This window comes from Chelonoidis abingdonii, chromosome 20 (assembly GCF_003597395.2).
Source record: "Chelonoidis abingdonii isolate Lonesome George chromosome 20, CheloAbing_2.0, whole genome shotgun sequence".
Lineage (NCBI taxonomy): Eukaryota > Metazoa > Chordata > Testudines > Testudinidae > Chelonoidis > Chelonoidis abingdonii.
Genome location: NC_133788.1, coordinates 7,355,335 through 7,375,858, shown reverse-complemented (window position 1 = coordinate 7,375,858; position 20,524 = coordinate 7,355,335). Strand labels below are relative to the sequence as shown.

At 43.1% G+C, this 20,524-nt stretch overlaps 1 protein-coding gene across 2 annotated transcripts in view; it reads left to right on the top strand.

Moving 5' to 3' along the window:
• The window catches only part of ATP2A3 (ATPase sarcoplasmic/endoplasmic reticulum Ca2+ transporting 3), a 90,729-nt gene that overhangs the window by 22,566 nt on the left and 47,639 nt on the right, over nucleotides 1–20,524 (top strand). For both annotated transcript variants that reach the window (XM_075074052.1, XM_032786971.2), the window contains exons 5-7: nucleotides 3,293–3,373; nucleotides 5,799–5,884; nucleotides 8,502–8,966. In XM_075074052.1, the coding sequence (XP_074930153.1) occupies nucleotides 3,293–3,373; nucleotides 5,799–5,884; nucleotides 8,502–8,966 (632 nt within the window). The remainder of the gene's footprint in view (nucleotides 1–3,292; nucleotides 3,374–5,798; nucleotides 5,885–8,501; nucleotides 8,967–20,524) is intronic.

Below are 20,524 nucleotides of genomic sequence, written 5' to 3'. Positions count from 1 at the left end.
ACTGCTGTAGTCTGGAGCCCAACAGCTAGACTAGAGCCAATCAACAATTTTAAGCATCATTTTCGTTCTCAGTGACCCAGAATTAGTAAAGTTTGACTACATTTATTTCAGAAGCATTTTGGCTGTAGAGCACTGTAATTTTTGTTTAAGCGTCCAGAAGGGCTGCGGAACTCCTGGCAGCTGACTGTGAATGAATCGGCTATCAGAAGTCCCCTTGTGCCACCTTCACATGACTAGTTCCATGGCTAGCGGGAGTTCTTCTTAGTTTGGAGATTTTCTTTTGCTGCTAATGCTCATTCTTTCTTTGAACATCTCCACGGGGACTGTAACTGGCATTAGGGGATCAGACATTCAGAAAACAGAAATTTGTTGGCTCCCTCATGCAACTGTCATACATTCTCTTTCTTATAGAACTGCATACACATAGAGGATGCTGCCTGTGCCACCTCTTCGCCCTGCTGTTCAGGACCACAGAGCCAGACTATTGGCTTTCTCAGTCTCTTATACCTCTGGATTCCACCAGGGACCAAAAGTAGAAAAGCCAACATACCCTCAGAGATGTTGTACACATGGTGTTTGCAGCAGAAATAGCTCAAAGCCTTGTGACGGAACCTGTTATCCTAAGGTATCCCAGCCAGGGTGTCAGACACATGACTTACCCCAAATAAATCTTCAACTTAAGAGATTCACCCCAAAGGCCTTGACTAAACAGTGTATAGTACATCATCTGGCATTCACCCAATAGGTGTTGATTCAATGCCCATTCAGGTCAGTGGAAAAGACTCCCATTGATTTCAGTCTGCATTAGATCAGGCCCTTAGCCCTGAAACAGCTGGGAAGGTGGCAGGAGGCCAGTGGTATCAGATTTGGTGCATCTCCATTTGGGATATTGATTACCTCTTCCTCCTGCAGACAGTTACTTCTGTTGACTCCTGAGCTATCTGCGTTTTCCAGCCACTGACCAGGAATACACTTCAGTGAATTCCAGGCCAAGGAGTGGTTCTTTCCTCCCATCCTGGCCTACACTCCTGTCTGAGAGTTTATTATAACTGTGTATTGCACTAGATTAGTCATTTTCTGTTTAAAACAACTGGTGACCAGGCCACTCTTATCTCCAAGACTTTGCTAGGAGCTGTGCCAAAGGAACATTCACGTTCATCAGTCAGTTTTCTATAGCCAAGAGTGTGGTTGTATGGCTAAGGAACTGGACTGAGATTCTTGACTCTGCCACAGACCTGCTTTGTGACCTTTGGGAAGTCATTTAATCTCACCATTTGTAAAATGAGTGGTAATGCTTTTCCTCCCAAGGGTCCGGAGGATAAATATGTTTGTGTGGGGCTCATGTACTGTGTTAATGAAGGCCATAGGAGTACCTGGATTATTTGTATCACTATGTATGGGATCTCAAGAGTTAAGAGGGGGATTTCGATATCTGTGGCCCATTCAATCATTGGTGCCTTTGCTGAGAGATTTAACAGAGGACTGTTGGTGGTGGTTTATCTTTGATGTGGACATTCATCCATTGGAGACAGAGCACGCTCCTTCTGGTTCCTCTGAACCTCTTTTTTTCACTGGTCACCAAAGCCTTTCAGTGTTCACTTAATGACTTTCAGTCCTATTCTGATGTAATAAAACAGTTACGGGGTGAAGACCATTTTTTACTTGGTTTCTAATGGCAGTCCAGGGTAGCTTAGCATTTTGATGGCTTGTTTTAAGTATGGGGTTATTTGTAGTTGTTGCAAGGAAAGAGAATATGTTGCATTTAATCTAACTTGGTAACTGTCATGGAGAGCATACAGATGTTTCAACTTCAGTGATTTAAACTGTGTACACAGAGCAGATTTAGATTTGCAGATTACCTGCCTGTTGCACTAAGTGCTATGTTATGTATTACAAATACAAAAATGAAGATCATCCTCCAAATGTAATACTGATAGCCCAACCCAGGTATCTCAAAACCCAGTCACCCACAAGGAGTTTGTACAGCGCGAGGGGGTCCTGGTCCACGACTAACGCTCTTGGGTGGTGCAGTAATACAAATAAAGGAGTAGCCAATAATAATTGATAACCATCCACCAACCCCCTTATCACCAGCCCAAGGAGAAATAACTGACCTTGGAGCATAAATCCTGTCTCTGGCAGAGCTAGGCCAGGGAGCCTGCTACAGAGACAAGGACCCTTTATGGAAAATGCCCTGCCGGCAGCTTCTTTGAGAGCTCAAGCGCTCCAGTCACAGCTAGGGGAGTGCTGTGTGGTGAGAGATACTAGGATGTTGTGTTTTTCTGCAGAGACTCACTCACACCACAGCTTCTTGGTTGTCTTTCTCCAGCCCAGCCTGTTGGCTCCTGGAAGAGGGTTCATAACTGTACTAACTCAGTTCAATTTCAGGTACTCCGGCTTCTGCTCTTCCCCACAAGCACACTGGATAAGACGGGCTGGTGTCAGAATTCTGTCTTACCCAGTAGTGTAGTAAGGAAACTTTTATTTGGGACAGAAGGGGTTAATTACACTTGGGTTGGGGAGTGGGGTTCTCTCTTCCTTTCCCCCAAAATATGCTGTGGGACTCACTCATCCACACAGTCCCTGGTGAATTCTCCAGGTCTTGTCCTGTATCCCACCTGCTGTGTCTCTCCATATTCAAACTCAACTTTGCACATGGCGAGGACAATTGCAATATCCCGTAGATCTGGAGGGAGATCGGGAAGAGATGGAGAAAGAACTTGGTACACCATCAGTGTGTGTACACACACACACACACACTATAAATATAAAACACTAAATACCAGCTTCAGTGGAGGCCTCATTAGTGCACCAAAGGTGGTTTGTAACTAATTGCATCTCTTTATCTTTTAGGAAACAAGAAGTTGTAAACTTCAGAGCCAGGCTTTACCTTTGGAAAGAAGGAATTAACAGGCAGCTGTTGTTTGTGTTACAGTTGGGGAAATTTGTCTATAAGCTTTAAGATTGTGGCCCCAGTGTGCCAGTTGCTGCATATACACGTAGTAAGAGATGATCCCTGCCCTGAAAGCTTATGATCTAAATAGAGAAACAGGAAGTAATGTTATCTTCATTTTAAAGGTTGGAAACTGAGGCACAGGGAGATTAACTGCCTTGTTGAAGTTTGTGGCAGAGCTCAGTATTGAGACAGTTCTTCTGAGTCCAAGGTCTGTCCTTCCTCTTGCTAGTTCCCATGGTTAGTTCATGTAACTCCGTTACTGTGGTTGAGTTCAGTCATAGATCAGACCAAACCCTTTTAACATGTGGCATTTCTCTTCTACTTTCCCTCTCTTAGTTGGTGACAAGGTGCCAGCCGATATCCGGATCATCGAGATCAGATCCACGACGTTACGGGTTGATCAGTCGATTCTCACAGGTATGGGCAGTGGTGGGAGGTTGTGCTATTACTCTGAGTATGGCGGTCTTGCACCGAACAACTGCTACAGGAACGAGCCCTACATGGGGGTGGAGGTGGGTTGTGTTGGGCTTGGTGCTCTCAGAATCTTCACACCCACAGAACCTTCAGTGAAATTTGTATCAAACATTCTGCGTTCTGAAAAAGCTAGATTCTCCTCTTAACGTTTTCATTTTCACACCTGTCTGGGGAATCTGTGGTGGCCAGCCCTTCTGCAATACGTTCAGAGGGTTACCTAACTAATCCAGGCACTTGGCAAACCAATCTGTACCATGTCCCTGTGAGGTTGATTGGTTAGCACTATTATCGGCCCTTTTTACAGATCGAACAATTTAACACCAGGGATTAAGTGTGGGGTTTTCAAATGCATTCAGCATTGGCCTGACTGCTCCAATGAAGTGAGTGAGCATTTTCAGTGGGAGCAGAGTTGGGGTGAGATTTTCAAAATTGCTTGGCTTAGGACTATGTGACTTGCCCAGAAGGGGAATCAGTGGCAGAGTTGAGATTAGAACTCGGGAGATTCTGACTCCATGTCTCATGCTCAGACCACTGGACCACAGCTAACTCTTAGCAGGAAGTGCCCAAAATCTTGAATGTGTTTGAGATTTTGTTAAGAATCAAGCCGCCTACACATGGCTACACATTTTACTGCAGAACAGGGTATGTGGCTGTCTTACACAGGTACTGAACTGTGGCTTGAAAGCAAATGTTGCTTGATTCATGTCTATCTCGTTGTGTAGCAATTAATGAGTTATATTTGCTAAAATTGGATGTTGTCATTGGGGGGAGGGGAATTTTTTTTAAAATATGAATTAAAGAAGTGTTTGAAATATTACATATTAGCTTTAAACATTATACCACTGCTATCACGGGGAAATCCTTTCTTTTTTATTTAGATGAACCATTAGTCTAAACTCCAAATCTCCTTTTGACATGATTTTAAGAAGTCATGAGCTTAGGATATGGCGGAAGGGAAGGGAAAACAATTGCAGAAATTAAACCTACAGGGACACCAGCACAGTCTCCCTGAGACGTGGTTTTGTGCTAATTGAACTTTCTCCTGCAAGGTGACAGGAGATGCCTCAGAAGAACAAAATTATTTTGTGCTCCGAGCGCGAAATAAAGACCTTCAGGAGAAGCACTCTTGATACTTTCATTATGTTCCACAAGGTATTCCATCTCATGAGGCCGTCAATTAGCTTTTGTGGCTTTGAGTTGTCCTTGAATAAGTGGAACTGTTGCCTCTGATTTTGATTCTTACGTCCTGAGGAAAGGGGCTTTTCTTCAAATCTTGGAAGTGGCTGTTGTAAGCTTCCCGGAACAGGGAACCATCTTTTGATCTAAATTTGCATGGTGCCTTGCACAATGAGGTCCTGGTCCATGACTAGGATTTCTAAGCACTACTGGAATGCAAATAATTGGTGATAGTAATGTAGCCAGTCTCCATGCCAATGCAGGACTGTTCCTTACAAGATGCAAAAGAAAGTTGTTGGACTAAAGAGGACTTAATTTTGGAAGCCTTTGTTTTTTCAGGATATCTTCAAAATAGAAAAGCAACTAGTATAATCTTCACTGTCACCCTTATTAGTAATGTTTTCCTGCTGTTGCAAAGCATACCACAATTTAGGATTAGTTTTTGAGCCCTTCAGACCCAACTGACTAAGCCCATGCTCAAAATACTAATCCTTGTTCCATTTGACTTTCTTCTCACACAATTAATGCCAAGAAGCAACTTGGCTGAGATTCACCAGAAAAATGCGTGGTCTCTGGTGCCAGTTTCTCTGTAGAAGTCTTCACTGGTTACTTGGTGGCAGTTAAAACCTGTCTGGAACCCGGAAAAACTTTTCTCTGTCTTTGTACCTTGCTTAGCTCAGTGGGCCGAGGCCTCCAGGTGCAGCTACAATACAAACCACAATAATTCAGACAGCAGTGTTGTTATTGCTGGAGTATGAGGAGGGCAGCAATTGGTGGGTGAGACCAGGGACTTGAATTTGCCAACTTGTATCAGGCTATTCAGATGCCTAAACATGGAATTAGGTGCCAAACTTTACATTTTCTGGCTCAAAATATTGGCCTAATCCTTTTAGGGTATGCTGTTAGCTAAGCAGCTTTTTGGCTCTGGTAATTTTCACTTGAGTTTAAGCTAGTTATTTCCTATAACTATTCTCTCCATAATGAACAGATGAATGGACCAGCTGTAACATCTCACTGATGAATGTCCAAACAAAATGACCCAGTGGCAAAGATCTGTTTTCAAGGCTATGTATTGTGACCAACAGAAACTTCCAATCCACCCTAATAGAGGCCCTTTCTGGAACTGGATCTGTGTTGAGAATCTCAGTGGGAACTCTGTAAATGGTTTTTCTCCCTCCTTTTGTCTCTACAGGTGAATCTGTGTCTGTGATTAAACACACTGACCCGATCCCTGATCCCAGGGCTGTCAATCAGGACAAGAAGAACATGCTTTTCTCTGTAAGTTTTTTCATGTCCGTCACCACCTCTCTTGGCTCTTGTAGAAACAGCCACAGGGTAAAGAACCTCATAGGCAGGTATCAAAGTGTATAAGTTTTTGAGCAGTACATTGTAATAAAGGATAATTACTCTTCACTGAAGGGCACAATTTAAGGTGGTATTTTTCATAAGTGCTCAGTGCTATTGTTAAAGTCAATGGGAACAGAGTTAGGCCAATGCTGAATGCTTTTAAAAAATCCCACCCTTAACAGTTTACTTAGTGTCAAAAGTTGGCCAGGGTTGGAAGAGACCTCAGGAGGTTATCTTGTCCAACCCCCTGCTCAAAGCAGGACCAATCCCCAGACAGATTGTTACCCCAGTTCCCTAAATGGCCCCCTCAAGGATTGAACTCGCAATCCTGGGTTTAGCAGGCCAATGCTCAAACTGAGCTATCCCAGAACATCTGAGTCTTAGTTGTGCTACGATGTAGAGTCCTTCTGAAGGAATAACTGGATGAGAATTTCACAGTGGCCATGCTATAGGTCTGGGTCTTGTATCCTTGTGACAATCTGTGGTATGTCAACCGTGTAGGTCCCTTTGGTCTTTGAGAGACATTTGTACCCCATAGCCAAGTGGGTTTGCCTTTTTATTAATGTTTCTTTTTAAATTAGATGGAGAACAAAAATCACTCCCAAGCCAGCCAGCCCCTCAGTTCCACGTGCAGTTGTCTTTGTTTGTGGCAGTATCACTGAATTCAACCTATTGGAGGCATGTTAGAGGTGACTAGCTTCAAACCTCCCCCCACAGCATTACAACCTGTGTGACAAGTGAAAGAGTATTCCACAAAAGCTTATTCACTGGGGCAGTTCTCACTTTACTGTTTGTGGCAGAGATTTTCAAAGAGGGCAGCCTAAGGCAGTTTGGTGTCCATTGAGTTTTCGCACCTAACTCCCTTATACTTAGGGCCCTACCAAATTCACAGCCATGAAAAACGCATCACAGACTGTGAAATCTGGTCTCTCTCCATGAAATCTGGTCTTCTGTGTGCTTTTACCCTATGCTATACAGATTTCATGGTGTTTCTCAAACTGGGGATCCTGACCCAAAAGGGGGTTGCAAGGTTATTTAGGGAATATTGCCACCCTTACTTCTGCGCTGCTTTCAGAGCTGGGCGGCCGGAGAGCAGCGGCTGTTGGCTGGGTGCCTAGCTAGAGGTGAGTGGCAGCTGCTGACCAAGGGCCAAGCTCTGAAGACAGCAGAACGGAAGTAAGTGTGGTAATAGCATACCATGTCATCCTTACTTCTGCACTGCTGCTGGCAGCAACTCTGCCTTCAGAGCTGGGCTCCTGGCCAGCAGCCACCGTTCTCCAGCCACCCTGCTCTGAAGGCGTTGCCAGCAGCAGTGCAGAAGTAAAGGTAGCAGTGCTGTATCCCCTCCCCCCACAATAACCTGGGGCCCCCGACAACTCCTTTTTGATTTAGGACCCATACAATTACAACACTGTGAAATTTAGATTTAAATAGCTGACGACATGAAATTTATGATTTTTAAAATCTTATGACCCTGAAATTGGCCTAACTGGACCATGAATTTGGTAGGGCCATACTTATACTCCTTTAAAATCTCAGCCTTTGTGTTTATGGTTTTCTTCTGAAATCAGACGAGTGGTGTAGCAGGTATTCCTGATTAAACATGCCAAACTCATGGGTTCTGATTCCCCTCCTGCTCCCCCCAGCCTCAAAAAGAAGTAATGGTACACTAGTGTAAAACCGATGATAGAGTTGGACCAATCTGAAGCAGCCTAAGGCTGGATTATGGATGCTAACTCACTCATTTTCATGACTTCATTGCAAAAGTAAGCAAAGCTCTGCAGAGTCACCTGATTTTTGCTTTTCTTCAGGATTTTTTTTTTAAAGTCCCAAATGGAAGCTTGAAACTTGTGAGGTGCAAACAACTCTCAAACAGCAAAACTGGAGATGGACTCAGGTTGCAAAATTTGTATCTGGAATTTGAATGCTCCTATTAGAGTACAGGATTAGGCGTGAGGACTCCTGGGTTCTTTCCTGAAACCTGTCACTGACTCAAGGTCCAATTTCTCTTACCCTTTCTAACAAAACTGGTCAAAGTAATTTGTGAAGCAAGACTGTTATACCTTAAAATCCATTAGAGAAGGGTGTGGGGAGAGAAAGGGGGCAGTCCTTTCATTTAGCAGTTTCTACTGGACCAAGCATCTTCAACTTTTCTATGCTCCTTAGGAGTAAAGGGTATACACTGCATCTGGAGATGCTTCTAACTCAAAAAAAAAGCCCCAAATCACACAAATCTTGAAGATCGCAGAAGACTCAGTAGCTAGTGATAGGTCTGGAGAAACCCCTGTTTAGGTTTGGTGGGATATTACCAAAAGTAGAAAGGCCTGTCAAGGGGTCACGGGAAACAGGAATTATTGGGTCCAGGCTGGAGAGAAATTCAACAGTAACTCAGGGTCTCAGGAAAGAACTCAGGTGTCCTGACTCCAAATCCTGTACTCTAATTGGCAAGCCATCTGCTCTTCCTACACAGTGAGCTACCCATTTGCTGCTTTAAGCTCAAAGATCTAATATTTGTATATTCTGTACATACAAATGACTTCTTTTCCAGGGTACCAATATTGCAGCTGGTAAGGCTGTTGGTGTCGTCATTGCTACTGGGGTATACACAGAAATTGGGAAGATCAGGAATCAGATGGTTGCAACTGAGCCAGAGAAGACCCCATTGCAACAAAAGCTGGATGAGTTCAGCCAGCAACTCTCCAAGGTCATTTCTGTGGTCTGCATAGCTGTCTGGGTCATCAATATCAGCCACTTCAGTGACCCGGTCCACGGTGGATCTTGGTTTCGTGGGGCTATCTACTATTTCAAGATTGCAGTGGCCCTGGCAGTCGCTGCCATCCCTGAGGGTCTCCCTGCTGTCATCACCACTTGTCTGGCGCTGGGCACGCGCCGTATGGCCAAGAAGAATGCTATTGTGAGGAGCCTTCCTTCAGTGGAAACGCTGGGCTGCACCTCTGTCATCTGCTCTGACAAGACTGGCACCCTCACCACCAACCAGATGTCTGTCTGCAGGGTGAGTTCTTGAGCTATGCAAATGTGTAAACACCATGTTGCTTTCCCATAAGGTGTGCAGGGTCTTGAGGCTAATGCATGGGGTTGAGAGTTGGGAGATCTGAGTTTTAGTCCTAGCTCTGCAGCCTTGGGGTAAGTCACTTTCCCTCTGTGCCTCAGTTTACCCATCAGTGTAGTGGAGATAACATTTACCTTCCCCACAGACATACTGTAAGGCTAAAACATTGTCTCTTCTGGCAGAAACTTTGCTAATTTGAAGGAAAGCATGAAGAAGTTTTGCATTATTGCAAACCTGTATAAACACGACCTTCCTTTCCTCCCTATTGGTGGTGAAAATCAGTTTATTATTATTTTTTGCATGGCTGTAGGGCTGCAGTTGTATAGCTTACTCTTGTTCCTTGTGAGCAAAAAAGACACCTGTTTAAGGGTGTGGCTTTTCAGAGGTTGTTTTAAGGACTCTTCTATCTTGGTGCTTTTCTCTGTGGTGGGGATCTACTTGAAAAAATGAGAGCACCCAGAAGGGCATGTATTTAGTCTGTTCTCTCCCATGCTTGTTTAACCAAGCTGGTAAGAGATGAGAAACTTAAAAGCTGAACTTCTATCAGAAGTCAAAAGTGGGATCAGTTTAACTCCCTGGTTTTAATATATAAGAAGAGATCACCCTGAGAAATCCAGGGGTCAAGATAAGATTAATGCAACCTGGTTAATCTATGCTTTTTTTTTTTTTTTTTAAATCCATGTTTTGTTGTTGGAAAGTTTTGGTCAGCAATCCCATACAGCTGAGTTTGGAATCTAAATATACTATAAACACATATTACTGGGTAAACACCAGGGGCACTGTGGCTGAAGAATGAATCAATTTTATCTGCTATAAAGGAGTGTTATTTTCTGGGGGGCATCTGCCATTCCCCTGCCCTGTGGGGCTTGGCTATATTTGGATTGACAAGAATAGACTAGGACAGGAAAGATGGAATAACCAAGCACTCCTCAGTTTCCCTATTTAATCCTGCTGTCTAAGAAAAGATGTTTCTTGGTACTGGCACTCAGATTTTATAGGAAAACAACATTTCCCCATAGGGGAAAAATAAACTTGCCCAGCATCTCTCCCCTGAACCTCCTAGCTTTTATACTTTGTTAGAACAGTCCAAAGCAGACAACGTGCTGTAGCATGGCCATATACGCTGTGAGCACTGACTGGTTAACTAGACATTATTAATATTGGGAAAGTCTGAGATTTCTGCTCTATTAATTATTTAAAATGAGACGGCACTGGAGCTAGCCACTTAAAAAAAATGTGTCATTTCCATGTCTTGCCTAGAAAGGATGGACGGACGAACACACACACATCTTTATACACAACATCTTCCTATTATCCCTTCTGCAAAGCAGATATGTTGGAAGACGAGTGATTCTTCCCATCCTCTTCTACAGGCAGCCAGCAAAAGTAACATTTGTGTGACATTCTGCCTCAGGAGTATGTCTGGCAGGCTGTTCCTGTTCTGTAGCAGTTCTTCTAGTTTCCTTAGTGATATGGCAGAGTAAATGGCCCATGTTCATCTGCATAATGAATGCGTGGGAGTCTAAAGGCATTAAATGCCAAGTTGATGGTTCTGTGGACAGATATGGAAGCATCTCTTGCTGATCAACTAGCTAACCTATAGAGCAGGTAAGACTTTTTTATCTTTCCAGGAACCTGTTCGCACAAGGACAACGTTAAGATTGCTTTCCCAGCTGGTTTCTTTACCAGGCAGACCACTGAATAATATCTTTCCCTTTTTACTTTAGGACTCCCAAGATCGAGCTGTTCAAATTGCAGTTCATTAAGGCTGCAGGGTTGCAAGCAGACTTCTTCATCTGGTTTTGGTCCACGTGCACGCAAACATCCTGTATTTGGACAAACCACAAATTCAAAGCCACTCTCAACCAAAGCCAGTCAGGTGTGTTTCTGGCTCTGGGTAACAAGGAGCCTGATTCACTACATTCAAGTGTGTTCAGATCTGGGATATCGATTCAAGCCTATTTCTGAATCAAAAGCCATGGGGACTTCTCTTGGCTTCCACCTAAAATCATAAGTTGGTTCAGATGATGATGATTGATATAGGGCAGGGGTGGCCAAGCTTACTGACCCGCCAAGCCACATAAGATAATCCTCAGAAGTTCAAGAGATGCAAGACATGCATACTCTTCCCCACAGAGCGGTGTCTACCCAGGCGTGGGGCTTCTGCCCAGAAGCCCCTAGCCCCACCACCCTGCTGCAGGCAGAAGCCCGAGCTTCCCCCACCTCCAGTCTGGTAGCTGCACTTTAACTATAAAAGAGCCCATGTGGCTCATGAGCCATGGTTTGGCCACCCCTTGTGTAGTGGTAGCACCTAAAAACTTCATCCAGGTTTGGTCCCCACTGTGCTAGGTAATGTTCAAACATATATAGTAAATGTCAAAATGTCAGTCATCTGCTCCTACTGAAGTCAATGCAAGAGTCCCATTGATTTTAATTTTACAGGATTCAAACCATAAAAGGCAAGACAGAAAAGGGGAGTGAAACAAACAAGTCAAAGTCTGTATTCATGTGCATGGGACAGGGGACAACGACACAGAGCAACAATAACAATATTTAATATCTGCAATAATCACAGTTCTTTCAAAACTCAGCCCAAACTCTCAGCAAACCTAGCTTGAGTTTATAACGTAAAATCAGTTGCTATATTAATTCACTCCTTTTTCAGTATCAATTTAATCAGTCAGCAGAGACAGGGATCTCTTGGATAACATTATTCCAGGCCCAATCAGCTTGAGGAGAGACAGAAATTTTGTGTTAATGTTTAACCTTCGGGAGTTCCCTGGTTAAATAAGGTGACTGCTTAATGGAAGGAATATGGATATTGTTCACAGATTTGCAGACTGTTAAAAAGGCAAATATTTACGCTGGGTGGTCATGACTGCTATTGAGCACTTACTTATCTTGTAGGTGTTCACTTCATTAAACAGACGGGCTCTGTCTTGAGTGGGAACTGTATAAAGCTTGTCAATATCCTGGACAGAGGTTAGGCATTAATTTAAGGTTAGCTGGGGCATGCAGCCTTTTATTAGGAAGAATTGGGGCTTCTGTAATGGTCCAAAGAAAGCTGTTGTCCAAAGGACTCTTTCAGACCTGCGTCAAGAGGTTTTACAAATAAGAGAGCTCCTTTGCTAACAGATACCGTGGCAAGAAACTGCATCCCTGTTTGCGAATCCTGCCCAGTCTGAAGGCTGTCTGCTTTTTCCCATCTCCCCCAGGTTTGCTTAACTCCTTCACCTGGGGCTGGATGGGGAAAAAACTTCTATGATGTTTGGATTTTTTCCCCCTTTTATAGCTTTGGAATTCAAACAGTTTGAAATCCAACCAGCACTTTATGGGCAAAAATGGAGAAAAAAATTTGTCTTAACATTTTTTGTTTACAAATTCAGATTTCGGCAAAACCTTAAAACAAACTAACAAACCAATGGTAATATTCAGTGTTTCTGTCATGTAGCTCCCTGACTTTTCTTCCCCATAGTGTTGGGCAAATAAATCATTTGTGCAGCATCTTCTGAACACCTTCCTGGTAAAAACCTTTTCTGGATTCTCCATGAAATACAGCTGACCAAACTTTGCAAATTTTCTCCAGTTGAATCCCACCATTCATGATACTCCATGTCTACCTGAGGCCAGGTCCTGAAATTCTTACTCCTTTTTTACTCAGCCCTTTCTCAGGGGGGAAACAAAACTTCTTACTAATGCCATTGCATAATTAAGGACTTCAGTATTTGGGCCTTGATCCATCAAAGCACTTAAGTTCGTGCCTAACTAAAAGTGTGTGAAATGGCTTGAAGCATATGCATAATTTAAATCACATGTTTAAAGGTATGCACTTTAATGAGAGCCGAATGCTCAGTAGAGCTTTGCAACGAGCATGACACTGGTCCTCCTTCGTGACATGGATTATATGCAGTATACCAGCTTCCGATCTTTATCATTCTTCTTCTTTCACCACCAAGCTTTCTCTGCCATTGTTTGGTATGATAATTCCAGAATCGGGTGGTCATGGTAGCCTGGGAGCTGGCTTTCTTGGTGAGTTCACAGATCTGTTGCCTACTTTCAGTTTCATTCTTGAGAGTCTAGATCAGGGGTTGGCAACCTTTCAGAAGTGGTGTGCCGAGTCTTCATTTGTTCACTCTAATTTAAGGTTTCGTGTGCCAGTAATACATGTTAATGTTTTTAAAAGGTCCCTTTTTATAAGTCTATAATATATAACTAAACTATTGTTGTATGTAAAGTAAATAAGGTTTTAAAAATGTTTAAGAAGCTTCATTTAAAATTAAATTAAAATGCAGAGCCCCCTGGACCAGTGGCCAGGATCCGGGCAGTGTGAGTGCCACTGAAAATCAGCTCACGTGCCGCCTTTGGCACACGTGCCATAGGTTGCCTACCCTTGGTCTAGATAATTGCTGAGAGTGTCTCTTTTCTCAGCTTGATACATGCTGCTGTGGGTGTTTGTTGAAATTTTTACATAATCCCATAGGTTGTGCTCAGCACTGAGTAGCATATAGAGCTGCCTCACCTCTTAAGTTTTGTCTTCATGTTCTTTTGCTGTAGAGCAGTGGTTCTCAGCCAGGGGCCCAGGGCCCCCTTGGGGGACTGCGAGTAGGTTTCAGGGGATCCGCCAAGCAGGGCCAGTATTAGACTTGCTGGGGCCCAGGGCAGAAAGCCGAAGCTCCACTGCATGGGGCTGAATGAAGTCCGGGGTCCTGCCTGAATCCCACCACCCAAGGCTGAAGCCAAACATAGGTTTGTGGGGGCACCTGTGGCATGGAGCCCCAGGCAGTTGCCCAGCTTGCTATCCCCTAATACCGGCTCTGGCTTTCATATGCAGAAAACCAGTTGTGGTGGCACAGGTGGGCCGTGGAGTTTTTATAGCATGTTGCGGGGGAGGGGAGCTCAGAAAGAAAAAGGTTGAGAACCTCTGGTGTAGAGAGTTAGGGTACAACACCTTGTTAGAGTCAGAGGTTTTAAGGCCATAAGGGACAAATATAATCCATCTGACCTGCATAATAAAGGCGACAGAAGTTCCCTAAGTGATTTGAGCATCTTCAACAGAAGTTATGTAATCTCCAAATAGACCCGTTCAGTCTCACCGTTCCTTGTTCTGAAGCAATTTAATTGGAGCTAGATAATTCAGATTAATCCCTGCTCTCCACCCAGAGACTAGGCTAGAAGCTTTCTTGTGATCAGCAAGACACAGATAGTAGCTAATTAACTTCCCTCTGTTTTTTTCTGTTCAGATCCAATCCTTGAGATTGTGATTTATTTCTGTCCCATAACTTCCTCTAGATATTCTTCCTTTTCCCTTAATGATAATTAATGAATGACATGCAACAACCCCAGCTAGCTTTGCCGGCCTAAATTTCTTGCTTTTGCTTCAAGGCTTTCAGTTCAAGTCCTGATAGCTGATTTTTACCAACCTCTTATAATCCCTAATTCACCTTTGAAAATCAGTCTATTTAGGAGCTGTAGCATAACCTTAGAGCTCTCATTCAGCACAGCACTTGAGGAGTGCGTAAGTCCCTCTCTAATCAGCAAAGCACTTAGTAGGTGCTGAAATACCATTGACTTCACTTCACTGAGGCCCATTTGTAGTACAGTAGCGCCTAGAGGCTGCATTCGAGAGCGGAGTCCCATTGTGACAGGCACTGTGCAAATGCATATAAAAAAGCAGACGCTGTGAAAAACAAAAAAAACCCCGAAAAACAAAAACAAGCTTACAATCTGAATAGACAAGTCAGACAATGGGTGGGAGGGTTAATAGGTGGGCAGGCGGGGTGCAAGGGGGAGTGACTTTTCCAGAGTCACACATCAGGTCACTGGAAGAGCTGAGAATAGCACCCAAGGTCTTGTGACTCGAATCCAGTGTCTAATTGCTCTAGGCCTGCATGAGGGAAGCCTGCACTGTTCTGTGCAGAGAGGACTCGGCCTTCCAATCAGTCAGCCCTGGAACTTTTTATAAGCTTGACATTCGCTAAATGAAAGGAACGAGACAAAAAAATTCTGCCAAGATGAGTAGGGTCCTTATATGGAATACAGCTAAACCTTCCCTCTTCCTCCCCCATGAGCTGATCAACAGAATGGTTGGCATTTCCGACTTTCCCTGTTTATATAATAAATGAATTGGTTGGGGGTATGCACAGTAAGTGCTTATCAATGCTCCCTAGCCCATGATGGTCAAAGCAGTCTGAATACTAGCTCTAGTCCAAGTTTGCATTGAAACCAGACCTTGGAGAGAATAATTTTAGAAGATTCCCACTGTCTGTCTGGGTTATTGTCTCTCCTGTATGGCTGCTTTGACAGGGGAGATGATATGGGAGGAAGCTATTATGTAATTATGTTAACTGCAAGCATTATTTAGCATAGGGGGAGGGGGAGAGAAATGTTTTACCTCTGTCCTCGCAGATTGCTTCCTTTTTATAGAAGAAGATTGCAGGATCTGTGTAATAAGTTAATAACTCTGAATTAAGCTCATCATGGAGCCTTTGAACAACAGTTATTGAAATTGACATTCAGCTCAAATTACATCTCTTAAAACTTGGCATATGGCACCCTTTTATGCTCTATTACTTAATACACCAGCAAGCGCAGAGGATGACATTTGGAAGTTATGATCTGATGGGCGCGTTTGGAAAGATAAGTACGTGCCTCGTAACCCATTGAAACAACGTTGGATGAGCTGAACTTCCTGAAGGGACAAAGAATGCGTTCTTATTTTAAAACCTACTGCCTGGCTCGTCCCTTCTAAATAAGGGCAATTGGCACTGGGCTAGGCAAACAGAATGCTGTTACTGGACCTGATCCTGTTGAGATGCTGCGTGTCCTCCCAGCTTTTAATATCGTCGGGCGCCGAGAGAGCTCAACAGTTTCTTGTAGGTGCTCTGCACTTGGTTGGACCAGTCCCATAACTCTGCCATTGCTGTGCTGATAGCCAACTGTCAGCTTTCCTAGTGAGGGGGAGACATTGTGGAGAGCTCCATGTGGACTTTTACATAGATTGTGCACTGTGAATGCAGGAAGGGGAGAAGAGTGACTCCTTAAACAGCTGAGTAAGAGAGAGGTGCAGTGTATTGCAACTATGTGAATCATCCATTGGATAGAGGAGACAGGTGAATTTGTGTTTCTATGGCAATCTGTTCTGCAAGCTGACTTCAGATCAATCCCAGGTTCTCTCTCCTTTAAATATCCTAGTTTTGGGGTCTTTTGAATGAGTTGTTTCAGCAGTTCTGATGGACTCTGGCTAACATGCAAACACTCACATGAGTATCCTGGAAAATACTGTAGGCAGAACAGCTTCCCTAGAGTCATGTGGTTTTTGCTTGAATGCCCCTTTGTTAGGGCCAATCTACAGGACACTGCAGTTTGATTCAGCAGCTTCTATCTAAAACAAATACAAGCTGCTTTTCGTTAGATTCTCTTGCTCAGGGTTTCCACCTCTTCCCCTTTTGGATCTATAGGACCTATGACCATTTTTCTAGGTTGCCAGTTTGAATCCAGCCCAAGTTGGTAGTGACAAAGGGACTAGACAGATACTTGGGGATCTTGATCAGCTTCCCAATAAACGTGAAAATGAAAGCATAAATAGATGACTAGGAGTGTTTTAAATCATAGCCGTTTATTACATTATGATACTTTGCACTTTTCTACTGCATGTATCCATCTGAAGATCTAAAAGCAGTGTAAAAGTTCTTATCTGTATTTTGCAGATGGGCAGACTGGGGTGTAGAGAGGGAAAGTTATGTGCCCAATGAATCTCAAAAACAGAACTGGGATGCAAACCCAGGTCTCCTCTTAGTCCTGTGACCCCAAGTTCATCCTTCCTCCTATGGCATCACAGACACTTGTCCACAGTTCAGGATCCCAGGAAGGTGTGAATAGTTTTTGTATTAATCCCAATTGTTTTTTCTTTCTTCTTGCAAAGTAAACATTTATCATTAGGAACCTTGTCACCGTTATTGATGAGCCCCTGACATCCCAAACCACTGTCTCATTTTGGCAGCATTTTTATGAATTTCTTTTCGTGTAGAGCAAAAAATACTCACGTTTAAATAACATACACCCCCCAAAACGAACTTTCCTCATCTTGTGTGTCTCCTCTCAAATGAGCCTGCAGAAAAAGTGCCCAGCATTACTTAGAGGTAAGTATTTTTATGATCCAGTTGCTTTCCTAAATGTGTCTAGATTAGTGCTGTTACCCCGAGGGAAGAAATGAGAATTGAGCTCCAGAAGGACCAGTATGCGTACATGTGTGGGTGGCAAGTTCCTAGGTTATTTTCTTTTTAGATCTCTAATATTACATTTTTGACACACATGTGGCTTTAAAAGGGTTAAACGCAGAGGTACGCATTGGAGCGAGAACTTGAGCTGGGGCCAACTGAGTTTCCTTCTTTGTGTGACACAGGAGTTAATATGCACCCTCCAGCCTTATAAGGTAAACAGTGCAGCGGTTTACATAGAAGATTTCTTTGGCTGGCTCAGCTCCAGCAGCTTTTCACAGAAAGTGCCATTTAAACTTCTGGTGCAGATAAGTTTGGGTTTTTATACCTTCATTTAAAAAAAATGTTACCTATCCTGTTTATGGATTAACCTGCAGCTATTTCCTCTTCACTATTTACAGTTACTGCAAACATACCTCTCTGTTCCTTCAGGAAATACGCCATAATGTAATAGCGAAAACCTGCTAATCCCACAATCAAAATCCCACCCCCTTTCCACCAACCCATCTTGATTTAACGCCGTTGTATTAGTCACTGAGCACATTCTAGGGTAGGAAATTTAATGTAGCGCTTGGTTGCCGTGGGTTACAGAACACCATTTTAAAATAGGTTTACATTAGAAAAATAGAGGTTGTGACCAATAAAAAAATTGACGGACTTAGTGTTGTGAAAGTGTTAATTGTTCTACAACCTAGCGTGTTTGAGAGAGAAGACCCCATACCAAGCAGGGAGCAAGAACTGGGTAGGAGGTTGTGGGTAGTTGCATGCTCCAGTTTGCAGACCAATAGCAAGTGCATCTGATGTGAACGTGAACAGCCCATAATATGGGTTCAATACATGGCACTCAGCTTTCAGAAGAGACCAATAATTTTTGGTGCCTGTTTTGTGGGAGGGTACTCAACTTGAAGCACCTTAAAAAGGGGCCTAAGTTTCAGGAGAAGCTGAGCATCCACCCTCCAACAATCAGAGTTTAAGATGGGCACCAAAAGCTTGAGGCTTCCAGAATCAATAGTCACGTCTGAAAATTTCAGGCATGCATGCATACGTCTTGCCCTAAGTTCCTGTAGCTCCTTTGTTTATCTGCCTAGACATTTATATAGCTCTCCTCGCTGTCATGTTTGAGCACTTACCACCTTAGATATAACAGGCCAGGCAGTGTTCTTGTGCTATTCTAGATACGGCTGTGTTTGAGTTTTGCCAGTCGTAGGACACATAAGTCAGCTCTCTTAGCAAAGTCCTTATTGCACTGGTTCTTGAATGCCATGCTAGGCGAAGTGGGCTACCTTCTGACTTGAGGAAGGACTAAAAAAAATTCTGCAGAGGAGCAAACTTGGCTCTTCACAATCTCCTGGTCAACGGTTCTCTCAGATATCCTTCAGTGGTGCTGAGATAACATGATGATGGTCTGAGAATAAGAACCAGAACAAATTCATAAGAATGGCCACACTGGATTAGACCAAAGGTCCATCTAACGCAGTATCCTGTCTTCGGACGGTGGCCAATGCCAAGGGCTTCAGAGGGAATGAACAGAACAGGTAATCATCAAGTGATCCATCCCCTGTTGCCCATTCCCAGCTTCTGGCAAACTGAGACTAGGGACCCCATCCCAGCCCATCCTGGCTAATAGCCATTGATGGACCTATCCTCCATGAACATATCTAGTTCTTTTTTGAATCCTGTTTTAGTCTTGGCCTTCACGACATCCACTGGCAAAGAGTGCCACAGGTTGACTGTATTGTGTGAAGAAATACTTCCTTTTGTTTGTTTTAAACTGGCTGCTTATTAATTTCATTCAGTGACCTCTAGTTTTTATGTTATGAGGAGGAGTAAATAACACTTCCTTATTTACTTTCTCCACACCAGTCATTATTTTATAGACTTCTATCATATCCTCTCTTAGTCATCTCGTTTCCAAGATGAAAAGTCTCAGTCTTATTATCTATTCCTTTCCTAATGATTCCCAACATTGTTAGGTTTTTTTGCCACCGCACGTTGAGTGAAAGTTTTCAGAGAACTATCCACAATGACTCCAAGATCTTTTTTGAGTGGTAACAGCTAATTTAGACCCCATCATTTTATACGTATAGTTGGAATTATGTTTTCCAATGTGCATTCCTTTGCAATTATCAACATTGAATTTCATCTGCTGTTTTGTTGCTCAGTCACCCAGTTTTATGAGATCGCTTTGCAACTCTTTGCAGTCTGCTTTGGACTTAACTATCTTCAGTAGTTTTGTATCATTTTGCCGCCTCACTGTTTCAGATCATTTATGAATATGTTGAGCAATATTGGTCCCAGTAGAGGTCCCAGGGGAACACACTATTTACCCCTCTCCATTCTGAAAACTGACCGTTTATTTTTACCCTTTGTTTCCTATCTTTTAACCAGTTACTGATCCATGAGAAGACCTTCCCTCTTATCCTAGGACACCTTTCTATGCTTAGGAGCCTTTGGTGAGGGACTTTGTCAAAGGCTTTCTGAAAATCTAAGTACTCTGTATCCACTGGATCTGCCTTGTCCACATGGTTGTTGACCCCCTCAAAGAATTCTAGTAGATTGAGGCATGATTTCCCTTTACAAAACCCATATTGACTCTTCCCCAACAAATCGTGTTCATCTATGTGTTTGATAATTCTGTTCTTTACTATCATTTCAACCAATTTTCCTGGTACTGAACTTAGGCTTACCAGCCTGTAATTGCTGGGATTGCCTCTGGAGTCTTTTTAAAAAATTGGTGTCACATTAGCTATCCTCAAGTCATCTGGTACAGAAGCTGATTTAAATAATAGGTTACATACCACAGTTAGTAGTTCTGCAATTTCACATTTGAGTTCCTTCAGAACTCTTGGGAGAATACCATCTGGTCCTGCTGACTTGTTACTGTTCAACTAATCAATTTGTTTCAAAACCTCCTCTGACTCCTCAGTCTGGGATAGTTCCTCAGATTTGTCACCTAAAAAGAATGGCTCAGGTTTGGGACTCTTCCTCACGTCCTCAGCCATGAAGACTGATGCAAAGAATTCATTTAGTTTCTCTGCAATGGCCTTGTTGTCCTTGAGTGCTCCTTTAGCATCTCGATCAGTCAGTGGCCCCACTGGGTGTTTAACAGGCTTCCTGCTTCTGATGTACTTTTTAAAAAAAAATTGCTGTTACTTTTTGTGTCTTTGGTTAGCTGTTCTTCAAATTCTTTTTTGGCCTTCCTAGTTATATTTTTACACTTCACTTTCCAGAGTTTTTGCTCCTTTCTATTTTCTTCCATAGGATTTAACTTCCACTTTTTAAAGG